The 18,232-nt window shown below is 38.2% G+C and overlaps 1 protein-coding gene across 1 annotated transcript in view; it reads right to left on the minus strand.

Moving 5' to 3' along the window:
- Window positions 1-6,104: 6,104 nt before the first annotated feature.
- Prex2 (phosphatidylinositol-3,4,5-trisphosphate dependent Rac exchange factor 2) overlaps window positions 6,105-18,232 on the minus strand; it is a 273,913-nt gene continuing 261,785 nt past the window's right edge. Inside the window, 2 exon segments of the mRNA XM_005066754.4 lie at window positions 6,105-7,211; window positions 12,970-13,037. Of these exon segments, the coding sequence (XP_005066811.2) occupies window positions 7,166-7,211; window positions 12,970-13,037 (114 nt within the window). The 3' untranslated portion in view covers window positions 6,105-7,165.

Here is an 18,232-nt window from a genome sequence, read left to right on the forward strand (position 1 = left end):
GTGTGTGTGTGTGTGTGTGTGTGTGTGTTTATAAAGGGGCAAAAGGAAAAAGGGAAAGAAGTGAAGAGAGCCTGCTAATATCTCTCTTCTGGAACACATGTTTTTCATCTTGTTTCAAAACAAATAGTTTATGTTTGCTGCTTGTATTTTCTCACTTTTAAAGCAATATTAAATGTGTTATCTTAGTGTACACTAGCAGTGTTCAAACACTTAAAATCCAGCTATTGATTTCTTTCCTCTAATTATTTTGATTTTGACATTTCTGAGCCAGCCAACACAGTCAGTAGCATGTGTGCTCTTCAAACTAATTACTTGGAATTCATAATTTCACATCAGTCATCAACTGTGTATCTCAGCTACTTAGCTCCCAATGCCCTGGCACTATCTAGAAAGTTCAACATGGCAATCAAACCCATGTGCCCACAGCCAGCTTAAATCTCTATCTGTTCCTCTTTCTAATCACACCCACAAACCTTTATCCTGTCTGGTGTCAACTGCTTACCATCCCACAAACCTGCCTGGTGTGTCTCCATCACAGAGCAGGGAACCTGCTTTTGGTACGTAGCTGCTTCTTTTACTTCTCTTATTCACCCTCCAAGCTCACCATCTTTTCTTACTTCACCTTCTCTCTTCAAAATCTTTGATATCAATGTTTCCTCTCGTGGGACCAAAAATTCTATGTGTGTCTAGCTCCTAACATCCAGTTTAGTCACTGGTGGATAAGTGATCTGTAGGCAGCCCATAGGTTGATGTGGATTGAATCTAAATTCCTTGAACTTCCACAGTACAGGCTTCTCACACTCTTGCTTTGCATTATTGTGTAATTCTCTTGTTAATAGATAGCTCCTTGGCTTGTGTACACAACACATCACCTTAAGTGGCTTTTGGGAATTACTGCATTTGTAACACCCTTTACAAATAGGACAACCACAGCTCATGGATATTACAGATGGAAACCTTGAGAGACTGGCTGGTTAATTTAGGGACCCCACAAGCTTTTTTAAAATAGACTGTTGCTACATTGGTAGTCATAGTAAACGTCTCTTTCTGTCCCCTTCTCGGCAGTTACCATGGTAGATTTGTGTCATACCTAGGTCAAGAGTCTCCTGAGATGGTCAGCTTTTAAAAGTTAAACATTTTAGTTTTACTTTTTTGCCTTCCAAATATGTAAGAATATAATAGGATTTAGTCAAATTTAAACTCAGACTATAATTAACTTTATTATTATTGACATTTATCATACATTACTATTTCAATCTTTTATGGGAGCAAAATAAATGATATAAAATACATAATGAAGTTTAACAAATTTAACCACAAACAAAATATGGAATGATCAAAACTATGTTACATGGGTATTCTACAAAGAAAAATAAGGATAATAGAACATTAAGATGAAACTTATCATTGAATTTTGGATGTTACATAATATTAAATATATTCAAAGCAAGTTACTTTTAGAGAACCAGTTTGATGTTTTACTATTAAAAATGAATACTGTGTAAATCAGTGCTTACAAAAATATTTCTAAGCAAAAGCTATGGTCTATTCATATATTTGCAGTTATAAAAATATATATTCCTCTGAAACTAATAAATTTGCTTGAGGCATTAGATATTTAAATTCAAATGTATGCTTTCTAAATATTTCAACAACTTATTATTCTTGACTGTATAGTATATAATACACACCTGGTATTAGAATAGATTTACCTATGAATAATATACTTTTAAGTAAAAGATACAAGTGACCCTAGGGCTATATGGACCCTGTGAAGATTTTTTTAAATTAAATACATCCAATACACTTAACTCTGGTTGGGCATTATTAAAACATTTGTTGAATGACTATATGAGTGGATAATAGTAACTATTGTTTGTATGTAAAAGTAACAGCCCAATCTTTGTCATTTCTGGTATTATCAGTATTTCTAGTAACTATCATTCAAAAATTTAGCAATTATGTCCACTGAGCTATTTTTTAATGGTAGATCAGGTACTTAGATTTAAGATTGAATGGATAGCGATTCAGCATGGATCCTGGCATATCTCCCAGAGGTTCCTGTGTTGAAGGCTTGATTCCTAGCCTGGTGCTTCTGGGAGGTGGGGTCCAATGCGAAGTCCTCATGTCTGTGGAAACCTGCCTTTGAAGGACTGTGGGGCTCAAATTTCTTTCTCATCTTTGTGATTTGTTTAGTGAGCAAAGTAGCTTTGCTTTGCTATTCTCTCCTGCCATGAGTTGCTACTCACTACAGACCCACTGCACAGGTTTCGGGTGATATTGTACTAGAACATCCAACACTTTGAGCCAAAATAAACCATTCCTCTTTGTTAATTATCTCAGATAATTTGTCACAGTGATGACCCAAAAAAACGAAAAAAGAAAAAAGATGTGAATAAAAGAAGAAAAGGTGACTCACACAAATAGCAAGCTAACACAGTGAACCAAAGACACCTAACAGCAAGACAGAACTGGTGTCTACAATAGACATCATACCATCCATCCAAAAACTCTGTTTCTTTCTGATTTTCATACAAATAAGACATCCAAGTCTAATTTTTGTAATTAATTTTCACAAAACAAAAAAGCATATGATAAATAAGGACCTATGCATACATACATCTGTGTATCATTTAGCAGACTTTATATACTTCAGGAACCTAGGTCACAACCAAGAGACACACAGAACAACTGTATTTTAATAGGCGTCCATGCAGACCAGGCAGTGTTTGGCAACATGAATGATAACAATACTAACAATGTCAAATCATTAAAGTAGCAAAGTATTCTTAAACCAAAGATTAACCATTATGGCCACCATGGCATTGCAGCACCTATGAAAATGTTACTATCCTATGGCCATTCTTGGTAAAAATGCCTCTTATATTTCCCCTTCTTGTTGTTCATAGTAAAGTTTTTCTAAGATTCTCCCCTAGAGCTCCAAACACACAAAGGTATAGTGTATTTTACTTAACTGAAACGTAGGTTATCTTGTATCATTTCAGAATCTTTTGCCCTCACAGAGGACAACTGGATTATTTCTGAACACTGGTTAATAAATGTTCATACACAAATACATACTGATGCATATGCATGTTAATGAAATAATAGCTGGTTAAGAGTCATTAAACTACAGGCTAGCAGGAAATTTCACATAAAAACAAAACCTTAAGAAACTGAAGTTCCCAAAATTCAGAAACAATTCTGTAAAATACTAAATTTGAGTTGTTTAGTTTTAATACCACTTGTGTGAAGAGTCTGGAACTACTTTAAGATTATTTTTAAAGTATAGTTTATTTTAAATTTTAATATTATGACTTTGTAAAAACACGAATGTGTGCCGGGCGGTGGTGGCGCACGCCTTTAATCCCAGCACTCGGGAGGCAGAGGCAGGCAGATCTTTGTGAGTTCAAGGCCAGGCTGGACCAACAGCCTCCAAAACAATACAGAGAAACCCTGTCTCGTAAAACCAAAAAAAAATGATAAAAAAAATAAAAACACGAATGAGTAAGAATACACTTACTAAGCTTTGTGGAATCATGTCACATAGGACTACAGCTGCTTAGACTTGTATAAGAACCCTTGACTGTTTGAGATAGAAATGTATTTGCTTTAATTACATGGAACAATTTAGTCTTAATCTAAAGCTTCCAAAAAAAGTAAATATATATGTTGCCTATAAAATCTACATGCCCATGGCAAGACATCACTTTCTTAAATTAGCCAATACCTCCTTGGGAATTTTGTTTGCCTAAAGTTAGCTAATACCTACCTTGGGATTTGTTTCTCATTGATTTTTTTTTACTGTTAAAGTTAGCATAGGGTCAACTTCACTTCATTCTGAACTATTCAAAATTAAAATCAATATGATCTGAAATAGAGCCAATCCCAAGTAACATGCACACTAGTATCTTGGTCCTTCTCAGGCAATGTCTCACACTGTAGTCAAGACTGGCCTCACATTCACTCCATAGCTCAGGCTGGCCTAGAACTTCTGGCAATCCCACTGCATCAGTCTCCTCTGGGTACTTGTGTTTCAGGTGTGAGACACCACTGGCTTAAAAGAGAGCCAACATAGCTTAACACACGGCTTCCCATGTGTTAGGCAAATGCTCAACCACTGAGGCACATTCCAAGCCACAGCACTATCTGCCTTTTTTAATGAACATCTTGTTGCAAGAAGAGTGGTCACAATGCATAGGGGACTGAAGACACTAGAAAAACGTGTGTTAAAGGGAAAGAAAGCAGATTGAGCCTTCACATCGAATGCTGGTTTATAGGACAGCACATCTACTAGAAACTTAGTATCCTGTCTAGTAAATATAGAACAGAAATTCTCACCCTCTCTTTCTCTCTAAGCAAGAAAGATATATTTTGAGTCCTCAACTCTTCATATTTCTACAAAATTAAGCTTTGTAATGCTGGAAACAAATGGGAGAAGATTTAAGATAGTAGATAAGATCTGAAATCTCTCAATGGGTAGAGACAGTAGTCTGTGTTGGAAGAAGAGTTAAGCATGCTTTTTCAGTAGCTTGTCAATGAACAACAGCTACAGAGATGAGTGCAATATTAAAGCAAGTGTGTCCTAAAATCCCAAGGGCTAATAAAAATCCAATGTCAAAAGGAGGTATATATTATGGTATTGAAAAGTGATCATTCATCTATCAAAATTTTTACTGTTAATCAGTTTGGAATTACAGTCAAGTTTTATATGGTGTCCTACTCATGGCTTGCAATACATGTGTAGGCTCCTCAGCTATGAATGGGAAATACCAAGGAGATGTTCTCATACATTGAAGGTATCTTGCATATTCTCACCTGATTTTTGCAACATAATTTATGTAATTAAATGGCAAATCACATCATTAAGCCCCAGCTTTAGCAAGGAAGTAATTGTTAATATTATAATGATTCTCGCATTAGTAAAGGGGAACAATGCATAAAGAAGATATATTTCACAGGTTAACCTCTGACTGCACTGTGTTCACCATGGGATTGTGCAAGTCACTGTGTTAGTCTTTGCTTTTAGCTTAATTATGGAGTATGGATAATAAAACAAGGACATCTTTCATCACTGCTACAAGGCTATGTGAAGAAGGAACAATAAAATGTGGGCTAGGCAGCCAGAGATGCCATATTGTACACACTATATGGTGGCTATAATTTTAGTACACTAAAAATTACAGTGATTGATTGATATCACTATAAACCACTAGCAAAATTTCGAAGTTAGTAAGTGCTGTGTCCAAAGATAATGTTTAACTCAAAAAATAGCACTGATCACATTCTGTTACGTAGAGTTGATCCTTAGAATCCAGTAATTCATAAAATCTACTGAGCCAATGATATGCTCCATGAGACATAACCCTGCTTCCTAGCCCTTCCGTGCTCTGTGGACGCTTACTTTCAGGATGAAGACTGAAGAAGAGTAAAGCAACGTGAAGGGGCTGTGAGACAGTCAGTTCTCACTCTTAAGACTTTCAGCAGATGGCATTCTGAATAACCAGAGCATCAGGGTTGTGTGCTGATGGTAGCAAGAATGATGATTCCCTGAAAGTTGTGGATGTGTTATATAAATATGCAAATGCAGGTCCTATCATTATCAATCTCAAAATACTAAGGCTTTTCTTTAGCAACTGACGTTGATTTCCCTAGATGAGTCATATACAAATTTATTGAAAAAATATTGGGTGCTCTGCTCTGTACCCATTAATTTTCACCTTAACTAGTAGGATACATATGCCCCATACCTTTGGAACATATTCTTTAATTAAATATATCACTGGCTGTAAAGATGGCTTTTAATGATAGTCTGAAAGTCATTATGAAATTTATAAAGTAAAACTGAATAACGGTTTGTCAAGACTGTAGTTAAGGTAAGGATTTCATGGGCTTAGCCTACATTCATACACAGTCCTGTGCTGCATAGTGGCCTTTGGGCCAGTGATGGAGAGCTCACAGGAGATGGTTCTATAGGCCATACCGTCTAATGAACATAGTCTTCTCAGCTTATGTAAGTGTATCCCATGACATTTGTACAATGACAATATCACCTAAAGGCACGGTTTATCCCTATCACCAAGCAAAGCACAACTCTACCACAGTCACAGTGAGCATGTTTAATTATTTTTAAAATTATATATTTAAAGCCATATTAATCTATTCACAGTGCTAAAAACAATATTATTATAGCAAACGGAAGTGATAAACATTGCATATACTTTAGGATGAATACAGTCTATACCTTGTTTGCATAAACTGTCAAGGTGCTTCCCTAAAGGCCCTTAAGGTACAACATACAAATCTATTTTCACATCTTATACATATAACTTTATAGAAAAATACTCATGATGGTGTATTATTTTAAGGGTCTGACATCTCACAGGAAGACTCTCTTAGTTCAAGGTTGAGTTTTCAAATAGGCTTTTTTTCTTTCTCACTCACTCCTCTCACTTCCCAACCCTGGCAACTCCCCACTCACAGACATCAATGGTACATCACCCACTGTTCATGGCTCAGTGCAGAGATTAAGCAGAGCATCTGCATGCTGGCATGTCTACACATGCAGAGAGCATCTGTGACGACAGTGAAGAAGTCTTGTCAGGACCTTGCAACTCTCTTCACTTCCAAGAAGCCTTAGAAGAAGCGGAGGTGTGTCCTTTCCTATTTTGCACTCACACATTTCTGTGTGGTACAGGAGGGATGTGGAAACCTGTGCCTCCCAATCGCCACTATCCATAACATTTCTGTATGATGTCTTCCAGAGTGTGGCCATCATTTTCAGTGACATACTTCATCAAGAAAAACTACCAAGTATTACATGTGCCCAGTGGGGAAGTTAAAACAATACAATGTAATTAATGAATGAGAAAGGAACCAAAATAGTTAATTCTTTATCAATAATCCTTCATGCATATTTTCCTATAAATTTCAGCAGTGAGGTTTGCCCTAATATGAATCTGTAATGTCAATATATAGAATGTGAGACTCAACTGTTGGAATGAACTGCTGGTTCCAACATAAATATCCAACAGGAAACCAAACATCAGTTATTTACACCAGGGGTAAGACTTTATATCTTAAATATGCATCTCTTTATCTTCAGTGGAGAATGTTGACTTGGTCAGCATTTGGAAGCATCTGCCTGCCTGGCTCTTGGGAATGCTTATTCTTCTCCAGCTGGGGGTGGTGGCTCACACAGCTTGTACAGCCTAGAAAAGACACAGGACAGTAGGACAATCACTTAGTATATAGCCCTTACCAGAGTGGTTTTATTGGCAGAACAAATACATTAAATCATTTCTTGGCTCCATTAGCAATCACCACATTGACTGTTCTATGGAAAATAGTCTATGAATCAGCTTAATCCAAAGTTTTGGAGCTGTGATTGAGCAAATACTTGTGTCTCATAGAGCACGTTTAGAAGGCTGATTAAACAACACTTCCTTTTACCCCAAGACATAAAATTATTTCTTTGCTACTTCATAATTATAATTTTGCTACTGTTATGAATTGTCTGAAATGCAGTATATCTGATATGTGACCTCCAAAGAGGTTGTTACCCACAGGTTGAGAACTGTTTTAGAAGCTACTGCTCTGCTTTAGGTTGTCTGTTTCCTTTGTTGATAGTAAAATCTATGCCCTGAATGCCAGGAGGTGGTGTCATTATGATAGTTAGCACCTTGTTCATCACAGATATCTTGCAGTGATGTGATCTCTATCTCATGGGGATCTACAGGTTTTCTTATACTTATTACAAATTTCCCTCATTTTGCACTATCCCTGTGGAGCAGAGGCTGGCTGGGGATTGCTGATGTGATAGGTTCCTGAAGCCTCAATCTCAAGACAGTTCATTACCTGGCCTTTTCTAAGGATCTATGACTGGCCATCCATAGCCAGCCATCAGTTACCTGTCAGTAGGATCTATTTCCAGGTTCAAAGAATTTATGTTACTTGTGGAGAAGCTGGGACATGCACTTGCACAGCCAGGTCTAGCTGTTTGAGACCATACTGCAGCAATACGCAGCTTAGGAGAACATATAGTTTTATACAAGTTGATCAGAGTGACTAAATGCTAACTCTAAATCCAAAGGAAAAGGGAACAAAATGCTGCCAGATAATGCTAGTGACCTCAAAGCCCCATGTAAGTTCATCTAGAGCAATGTTCTCAACCTTCCTAATGCTTCAACCCTTTAATACAGTTCCCCATGTTGGGGTGATCCCCAACCATTAATTATTTCATTGCTACTTTATAAATATAATTTTGTTTCTGTTACAAATTGTAATTAAGTATCTGATATGCAGTAGATGTGATGTGTGACCCACGAGTGGAGGACCACTGATCTAGAGGCTGAGTCAAGGTGCTTGGGTGTTGTACTATACCTGTTTTCCTTTGGAAAAATTGACTACACTGTCCTACTTTGTACATTCGGCTAGTATCTCAAATGCAGAACCCAATTATGAAATGCATGTGCATGCATGTGTGTGTGTGCGTGTGTGAGCATGTGCATGTATGTTGGCAGGGGCATGTATGGGTGCTAAGGATTGAACCTAGGGCTTTCGTGCTTGCTAAACATGTGCTCCACTGCTAAGCTACACACCCAGAATCAATAGCTCAATGTTACAGCTCTTTGAAAGTGATTCAAACAAGGGTCGCCAAAGAAATTGACTCCTTTTGGACAGTAAGTTGAACAAAACTTCAAAACGTTGTTAGTCACTTTAGCAAACTATCAATTTCCTCTCCCTGTGACATATAAAACCATGCTAATTCTAAACCAGTGGATAAAAATGAGGATGATTTAATACCAAGTTGTAAGTCTGGTTAATAAAATGAACTTTATCAGTCTGGAAGTCAGAAGTTACTGTCTTTGGAGGTTTGCCAAAAGTACTTCATGCCCAAAAGGTGGCTTATGCCCCATAGGTTATCCACACAGAGGAGGAGATGTCCTTCCCAGAGAAAAGAACACATTAAATTGAGCTGATGTAGTCCGAGATTCCTCTGCAGCTGAAATAGAAGCTGCTGCTTCAAAATGCCTCCTGGGGCAGGGAAAGCAGAACAATCAGAAGGTTCTTTTCTTTCTCAATTTCTATCCTCCTATTTCCATGGCAGTTCTGTCTAGTGAGTGACAAAGTCCAGGGGCCTGAGAGGAGGTAGAACAGAGATGGCTGATGGAGAATGTCCTACCTACCACATTCTATTATCTTTCTCTGCATGTCTATGCCCAATAGGACCAATGCTAGCAGAGAGATGAGTCTTGGAAACATCTGCCTTGCAAACTGGAGCAAAGGTTATTCCCTGTAGTCACCAAATGCAATAATAGCTCTGACTACTGCAGAGCTGGGAAGCTTCGGCTTCTGTGAAGCTTCTTGGAAATGACTCAGGGTTATCTGAGTTCAGACACATTTGTAATAGAAACTGTACAGCTCTGGGAGTGCAGGTCAGGTGGATGAATTTTGGAAGGAAAATGTAATAGGGAAGGAGTTGGATGCTAGCATGCTGCACCTTCTGCTTTGGGCAGTTAAGTTATTGGGGGCGGGGTTTCCTGGCCCAACATGTGAAGCTGTTATCCTACATCTGGGCAGTAAAGACTCTGAGTGAGCAAGCATTGTCCTGGCTCTACTTCTTCATCTTCCTTGTGGGGCTTATGTTTCTGCAACAGAGTCCCCAAACTTCATTGTCTACACCATGACCATTACCCATCTAAATGTGCTAACAGGGGCTACAGAGCAAATGTTGCTTCCGTAGTTAAAATATACTGTGTCTCAGCAATTCCCCCATCTGACAGATGAAAAATCGGAATCTCAGAGAGAAACACACATGCACACAGATGCACATGTACACATAGGGCTTTGTCTTGATCTCTGTCTCCTGCTAGGCTGAAGCATCTTGAGCACACAGGTTTCCTATCTGTTTTTATCTCTCCCTAGCAAAGGCTATTCCTGACATATTTCAGACAAAAAGTGCTACAGCAGAATCATGATGCACAGGAAAATCATGCACCAGAACCAACCTATCTAGAATGACTCAACTTCAGTACTGGATATGCAACACATGGATTCCATGAATCAGAATGTTCACTCTTCCACTGTTCCTGTGTGGTAACCATAGCTACTTCATCCTTTGTGAATTCCAGAACACCCCCGCCCCCCGTTTTCCTTCAGCTTCTCAGAATCTCATCCTCTATCCTCTGCTTGCTTGTTACACTCTGCATCAACCATAGTAACATTCTCTAAGTTCCCACTCACCAGGTAATAAAATTCAGGTCTTCAGTGACATGTGACTTACAGTACTGTAGCTCTGCCCTGTAGACTGAGCAGCCCACAGAGGCATCTGCACTGGCTGGCTCCTACTTCTCCATCTCAGTGTGAACCAGCTGAGATCACCATCTTTGTCCAGTGCACACTCTTTCCCTCTGTACTCACCATCTCAAGAGCAGGAACTGTTAACCACTTTTATCCAAGTCAAAGATCTCATGGTCATTCCAGAATGTTCCTTTTCACTAATTCCTCTCCTGTTCCCACCCAAAGGCTATGAATTAGGCCTGTGTTTGTCTTTTCATCTTTGATCTTCATACTAACATCATCTCCTTTCAAACCCATCTTTAGTCTTATTGTCCTCTGATGGGCCATCCCAGTGTTGCCCAAGAAGATCCTAAGATTCACCAGAAAGGAAGGTGAGGAATGCCACTGCTTTTTTCGTGTTCAAATGAAAAATCTTCCTTATTCCTATAAGTATCTTCCCATCTGGCTTCTGCCTACATCTCCAGCTACATTCTCCATCATCCTTAATCACATTCACCCATTAATCACTGAAGTTGAGGAATAATATACTCTGCTTTCACCAGAAGTCCTGCCCTCACAGATACCTAACAGGAAGTATATAGATAGATAGATAGATAGATAGATAGATAGATAGATATAATGTATGTTTGCTGAGTGAAAAAAAAACAATAATAAAGCAAGAAAGTGGATATTAGGAATACTATGATAGAGGTCAGTTAGGAGATTTGAACCAAATAAAATCTCAGGCAGAGATAGCTCACTGTACCTCCACGAATGAACTTTCTAGAAATAGCTTGTCAGCTTTGCCAGTGGATAGTTTGGCCCTGAGAACCAAGTGTGTCCTCCAGCTAACTGTCTTTGAGGAAAGTGCTGGTTCCTGTCAGGAGGGGCCCCAGGGCACTGTGAGCCTCTGTATTCTCTCCAAATTTTAGCTCACCTCCTCTTCTCTCCTCTTCCCCCTCCCCCTTCTCCTCTACTCTTTTTTTCTTGCTTCTCCTCTTTCCCTCCCTCCCTCCCCTCATTCCTGCCTTTTCCTTGCTGAGAGTCAAATCCTGGCCCTTGTACATTCCAGGCAAACATGCTAGTACTCTACCACTGAGTTATGTCCTTAGTTAGACATTTCATTTCTTTAAGTGGAAGCTCCTTCAGGGCTATAGGCACTTCTGTATTGGATTATTATCCTCCCTGGAACAAGAGTAACACATACTATATTTCCCCCAATAAATATCTGCAGAATGTATAAAACAGTAAATAAAAATTTGAAATGATTTTTATTTCTCTCTTAAGGTTGCTATCCTCTTGTGCAACATGTCAATTTTATAGCTGGTTCATTTTATTATGTTTCATCTCAAGTGTTTTAAAGATAATCCAATAGAGAAAAGGCTTGAGTTCATCAGTTTGTTTTCTTGTGTTCAGCTGGGGTATTGGTTTATTGATCGGGGGAGCTAAAGTCTTATCCCAACCTCACTGTTTATTAGTGTTCAAAGGCTCTAGCTGAAAATACCTTAAAAAGCTATTATCATGTTCTCTTACTGGAATTTTAACACTTGAGTGGGTCTATTACACAAATATACTGTGTCTGCTCGTGGTGTTAGAGAGAGTGCTATGTGAAATGATTCTTTAGCAAGAGAAAGCCTTAAGATTCCAATCTAATCAGCCGTGAAGGATAACATTAACAAGACTGTAGGATTACATAGAATTGGGAATCAGCACTAAAAATAAATGCAGCTAGAACATGATAGCCTCATGCATTTTTCAGAGGGAAAATATGTTTTCCCTTTTGAAAGTGCTCTCACCACCCAAGAAGTTTTTCAAAGTGAAGAATAACTTCATAAAAGGCTGTAGTCACCACCTTATCTCTGATAATGGTGTTCAGAACAGAAACAAAGAACATCTTACCTGAGTCAAACCTGGAGATTCCTACTCGTTAAAATGCAAACATATAATAATGTAAGTTTAGTTATTTAACAATGCTCTGTTTCAAGATAGACAACTGCTTACCCTAATCATAGGAAATCAAATGGAAAACATTTCTCTATGATCATTTACGTTAAAGGTAAGCTAGAGTCCTTTTATATGATAATTAGTAAATTGCAAATATTTTATATAACCAACAAAGAGTTCATTGTTTTCTTCATTAATTGACATGGTCTTGAAATGACTTTAGATATTTAATGTCTTATGTAGTCACTGATAAAACATCTGAGAACTCCTATTTGGGTTGGGCAGAGAAACCTCTGATAATTATGGCAGCATAACATAATGTAATACTCAGGATACCAGGAAGCTGACAAAAGGAGCAGTTCAAGCAAAACTCAAAGCAGACATGACATCCAAACTGGGGTTTGTGAGGTAAATAGTTTTGCAACCATGGCAGAAGGAAAGGCATGACAATCACAGAGAGTCAATGGAAAGGGTAGACTGGCAGTCTGCACATAGGAATTCCATCTTGAGTCACATTTGCGTAGACTTTTCTTTTTGAATTCACTTTCAAAATAATGATGTCTGTTTATTTCTGAGAGCATTTGTTAGCCCCTTGTCAAGTTTCGCCACTGAATTCACCAGGTGAATTTTGTAAAATTTGTGTCAGTATGACACTGAGCATGAACTAAGCAGGTACCGTTGCCATGGCCAACACTGGCAGAGGCCAGTAAGCCCTCAGGTGAGGGGTAGTTGGGGTGCACATACCTCGGAGCTGACTGAGGAGTCCGATCTCTAACCCCCAAGTTCTTAGCTGTGTTCTGAACTCTTGCACCCTGTAAGTTAGGGAAATCATTTCAGTTCAATAATGCTAGAGTTAATTCCAATACACCTTAGTTGAGGCATTGCTCCAGCACAGTTTAGCATCAAGGGACACTGATAAGGAATACAACAAAAATCACCATACGAACATCTTAAAAATCAGTGCTTTTGTGACTTAAATTATATGGTTTGAAATACTATTAATCCTATAGCCTAGACTCATTCAAAAATGAGTTTAACAGATTCCCATTTGCCCCCACACCCTACATACACATCTTTATCTTCAGAAGCAATTGATTAGTTAAACATTGAGAACAGGACACGACCAAGTCTAAACACATGATAGGCCCAAACACTTTCATAGAACAGGAGTCATAAATGCATCTCCTCAGATGGATCACTATTTTAAATGTGATATTGTTTTATTAAAAAATCTAAATATCCTAAAGAATTTTTATACAAGCCATATAAATATGGAGTTATGAAATCTGAGAGTTTCATCTCAAAGTTGGTAGTAGAAAGACAATCTTCTTCAGCAATAAAAAGGACGCTGTGACTTGTCAGTTTCATGAATGAAGTTACATCTACTGCTTAGGTCCTAAAGGAAACTAGTTACATTGAACCAACTATGACAGTTTGCTACTGGGAACAGAGAAAGGAGAGTGGTCAAAACAAAATAAAACTCTGAAATGATCTAAGTACTCACTGCATATTCAATGCCACCCTAAATAAAGTTGAGAGAAAACGAAGAGAAAGGACAGATTCTCTCAAAATAAAACTATGAAATGAAAACAAATCTAGAAAGATGAACAGGCAAAAGGGACATACAAGAAGGAATAACAATTAGTTCTTTTTCTTTTGAAGACATTGAAAACTTAAGAAAACACATGCAAGAACAAAATCCATTTCTACACCCTTCACCAAGCTTCCCTTCTCATTAAAATTTCCGTTAACCATGGTTTATCAAAACCAGGGATCAATACAAGTATGATGCTATTACTTATGGTACATTGTGTTCAGATTCCACCACTTGCTTGAGCAAGGCTCCTTTTCTGGTCCAGGATCCTCCAGTGCAGAATCACATTTTGTGAATTTGCCCAAATTCCATGACAGCTACCCAGAACATGTCTCTGATGACCTTCATACTTTGGATGGGTACTAGCCATTATTTGAATTAATTGGGGTTTCTATTGCTGTGAAGAGATGCCATAACCACAAAAACTCTTGTTGAGGTGGTGGTTTACAGTTCCAGAGGTTTAGTCCCTTATCATCATGATGGGACATGGTGGCATGTGGGTAGACATGGAGCTGGAGAGGCAGCTGAGAATTCTACATCATGCAGGCAACAGGAAGTGGTGTAAAACGCTGGGAAGTATCTTGAGCATATATGAGACCTTAAAGCCTGTCGTCACAGTAACATACTTCCTCCAACAAGGTTATACCTCCTAATAATGCCTCTCCCTTCAGGGGCCATTTTCTTTCAAACAACTACGGTCTCAATTTGAATTTTTCTAGTGTGTTATAATCAGAGAGAGGAGATGCATTTTTTTAAAGCAAGAAAATCAAAGAAGTGACACTGGGGCATTCTGTGTGTATGACATTAGGAGATACATGCTGTCTTTGTATCTTAGCACTTATGACATCACTTGATTACTTTATCTAATGGCACACCTACAGCTAAGTCACCACCTCTTCTTTGTAGGCTTTGCAAAGAAGTTGGGACTGTAAGACTGTGAATAATGTGTTTCCCTACAAACTTCGGCTCACCATTCCGGTCCCCATTTGTGGCATACCAATATTGTGATGGAATGGCACTTCCTATCAAGATGAGTTTTCAATTTCCCAAATCCCTTATTCAAGTATACATTTAACTCAGCAGGAACTCACAGATAATGACTCTTTCATTCTGAGGTATAATATGGATCATTTTTTTCTTTCAAATTGCTCTGGTTAGAGTATTGGGGGTTTTTGAGTTCTTGTGTGCCTTGAAACACCTTCATTATGTGTCAGTGCTGGCTTTTGTCTGGTACCCAAAGGCAGGTCTTCTCATCTTAACAAGTAAGTAACCATTTGTCTTTGGACATCATACCTCCATCCTTCCCTCCCTCCTTTCCTTTCTTCTTCCCTCCTTCCTTCCCTCTTCTCAAATCCTGTTTAGATGCCAAGATCTGGATACCATGTGTGCTTGTTACTACTGACAAAAAGCTGCTTCTAGACCTTTTTAGTAGATAGGACTAGCTTATTAACAAACATGTTCACTCACTTCCCTATTTCTACATCTATATTTAATATGTGTATTCCCACGTTGTATGCATATGCATGTGTATGTATGTGTGAGTGTGTGTTTGTGTGTGTGTATAAGTGCATGTGTGAGTGTGTGTTGGATATATCTATTAGATCATACTAGCACAACAGAGTTCATTAGTGAGTACAGTCTTTTTTTTCCTTATCTATAACTTCTTTACCTGTCATCGACAGTCCATCTTTTCTTGTTCAGATTACCATTGATAGTTTGTTCAATCTTAATGCATATAAACATTAGTTTTAGAATGTCTAGGTCATGCCTGCAACATAAATAAGCTTAGCAACTAGAGACCACTGTTCATGTATAATTCTGTGTCATTTCATAATATTTCATTAAGTAATTAACAGAAAGCTTTTCATTTTCTTAAACCTGGTATAACTAGAAACAACTATTGGCTTTTTTTGCATTCATCTATATAATTCTCCATGCATTTTACTTATCAGTTATTTGTATTTTCACACCATTATTCATATTGTACCTGTCTGCCCAGACAGCCTCCCTGACCCCTTTGCCTGTCTACATATGTTTATTCTCAACACTCCAAAAATACTGCATGATCATTCATTAATAACCACTTTGTTGTTTGGCATCTCAGGTACTGTTTTAGGCAAGAAACATACTGGCTTCTTTAATCCTCACAAACATACCATCAAGAAAGTGCTATTACTACCCCTGACTGAACCACAAAGAAAGTAAGGAATTGAGAAGCAAAAAGTCCTGCCCTAAACTGTGCTAGTGCTGGATTCCAACAGTGCTGCTCAGCTCATGATTGCGTGCTTCTAGATATTAGTATGCCCTGTGCCAATGCACTTGCCTATTTACCCTAGTTAGAGGTAACTCCATGAACAAATTCATCTAAGCATTTACTTTGCACAAGGTCCTAGCCACCAATGGGCTTACAGACTTCTGGCATGCTCCCTGAACTGTGTCCAAAGGTTGGGCTTTCTAGTGCACTTGTTTGCCAGTGTTTATGTGATGACATTATGCCTACAGGTGCTCCCCATGTGGCAAGACCAGGACCTCCTTTGTGGTTTTGTTCTCAGTGAAGAGTGTGATGATGTGACCCTGAAGGTGAAGACTTCACATACTTAGATTCTAAGCATTTATTAGAAAGCTAAAAAAGAAAATTTTATATGGATTTTTACTGAAGAACAAACAAAATTTATAACTTATACCATGGAAATTGTTTTAAAATTCTCTGATGCAAAAGTCAGTTTTTACTTTAAGCTTTCTCTTCACCCTCCAGGCATCTGGCTATGTCAAAGTGCTATTTAACCTATTACAATTATTACAAAAACCTATAAGGGCCATACATTACATTTCCTTCTCATTCATAGTCAATCAGTGAATTCAAACAACTTCTCTATGAAAAGTTTGTCCTTAAAAACAATTAGCCCATCAATAGCTCATTCTCCCAAAATGAAAAGACAGTCTTAATTTATTCATCTTATTATAATTGTACAACTTTAATGTATAACAAAGTACAATAGCTTAATATATAATAATTCAAATTCAATAATGTGAGCTCACTATGGTGGCTCCTGGCTGTAATTCTAGAACTTTGGGAAGCTGAGGCATTAACACTGTTAACAAGTTTCAGGCCAGACAGGGCTTCAGAATAAGACCTTGTCTCAAAAACCCAATAAGCAACCACCACAACAAAATTCAATAACAAAGTAGTTCTAATACTTCAAAACCTAATAATGATGAAAAATGTTTAACCACTGTGTCTCCCTGGATCAAGTTTAAATGGCCAAACCTTCTCCTACAAAGGAAGAAAAAGGAAGATGGTGGTGGATGTCCTTCTGTATGTATGTTTCTCTTACTGATTGATGAATAAAACATTGATTGGCCAGTATCCAGGCAGGAAGTATAGGTAGAGCTACCAGAATTCTGAGGAGAGAAGGCAGAGAGAAGTTGCTGAGAAGAGAAGTTGCTACTGGGAAGATAGGATGCTGAGCCTTCTCCAGACTGACAAGGTCATGTAGAAATACATAGATTGACAGTTATGGGTTAATAATTAGAAGAGAGCTAGCCAGTAAGAAGCCTAAGCCATTGGCCAACAAGTTTATAATTAATAAAGCCCTTAGTGTATTTATTGGGATAAAATGGCTGTGGGACCAGGTAGGACAGAAACCTCCATCTACAGGAATAGCCCCACCACAATGCTAAATCGACTTGCATTCTAGCTGCTTAGATAGCATGAGGGAGGGGTGGGTACCAGCCACCTATCTCTCACCACCAGACACTGCCCAATGCCTGAAGAAAGATGTCCACTGAAGCAATGCAGATATCAAACTACCAGCCTAACTCCCAAAGAGGCTCTGTAAACTTTCTCAAGGCAGAGATAATAGAGTCTTCACTTCTCTCTGCCCTGTAGGATAGACTGTGTCTTCTGGGTCTCTCTGCCATGTAGGGTATTCAGCTTGAAGCTGAAGGACCAGCATCAGAGGAAGAAAGCTACCTACTCTCAAACTTGTTATAAAACAAAAAAGAGAATGAAAGAGTGATAAAAGTATGGACAGTTTACAATTTGCTTGACTTCCCAGTGATTCTGATTCAATTTTACAAATCAAATATTGATACTATATGTGCATATCAGGCATGTAACGAACTTTGTAGCAATGAAGTTGATATGTAAAAATCGACATCTCTTTATCTCTATTTTCTCTATGTCCATTTTAATTTTAATGATTGAAGATATTACAGAGGATTGTGGTTACTCAGACCTACAGGTAGGGATGCACATGGCATCAACTCAGAATAAACTCTTTAGTGGAATGTTCAAGAGAAGCTCACTCGAGCTCCTTCTCCTTGTAAGGTTTAATTGTGAGAGAGCTTTTCCAAAGCTCCCCATGTACATTCTCTAAGAGTAATGCAGAAATAGAAAAGAAGACCTCATCC

Source organism: Mesocricetus auratus, unplaced genomic scaffold (genome assembly GCF_017639785.1).
Source record: "Mesocricetus auratus isolate SY011 unplaced genomic scaffold, BCM_Maur_2.0 Super-Scaffold_6730, whole genome shotgun sequence".
NCBI classification, from domain to species: domain Eukaryota; kingdom Metazoa; phylum Chordata; class Mammalia; order Rodentia; family Cricetidae; genus Mesocricetus; species Mesocricetus auratus.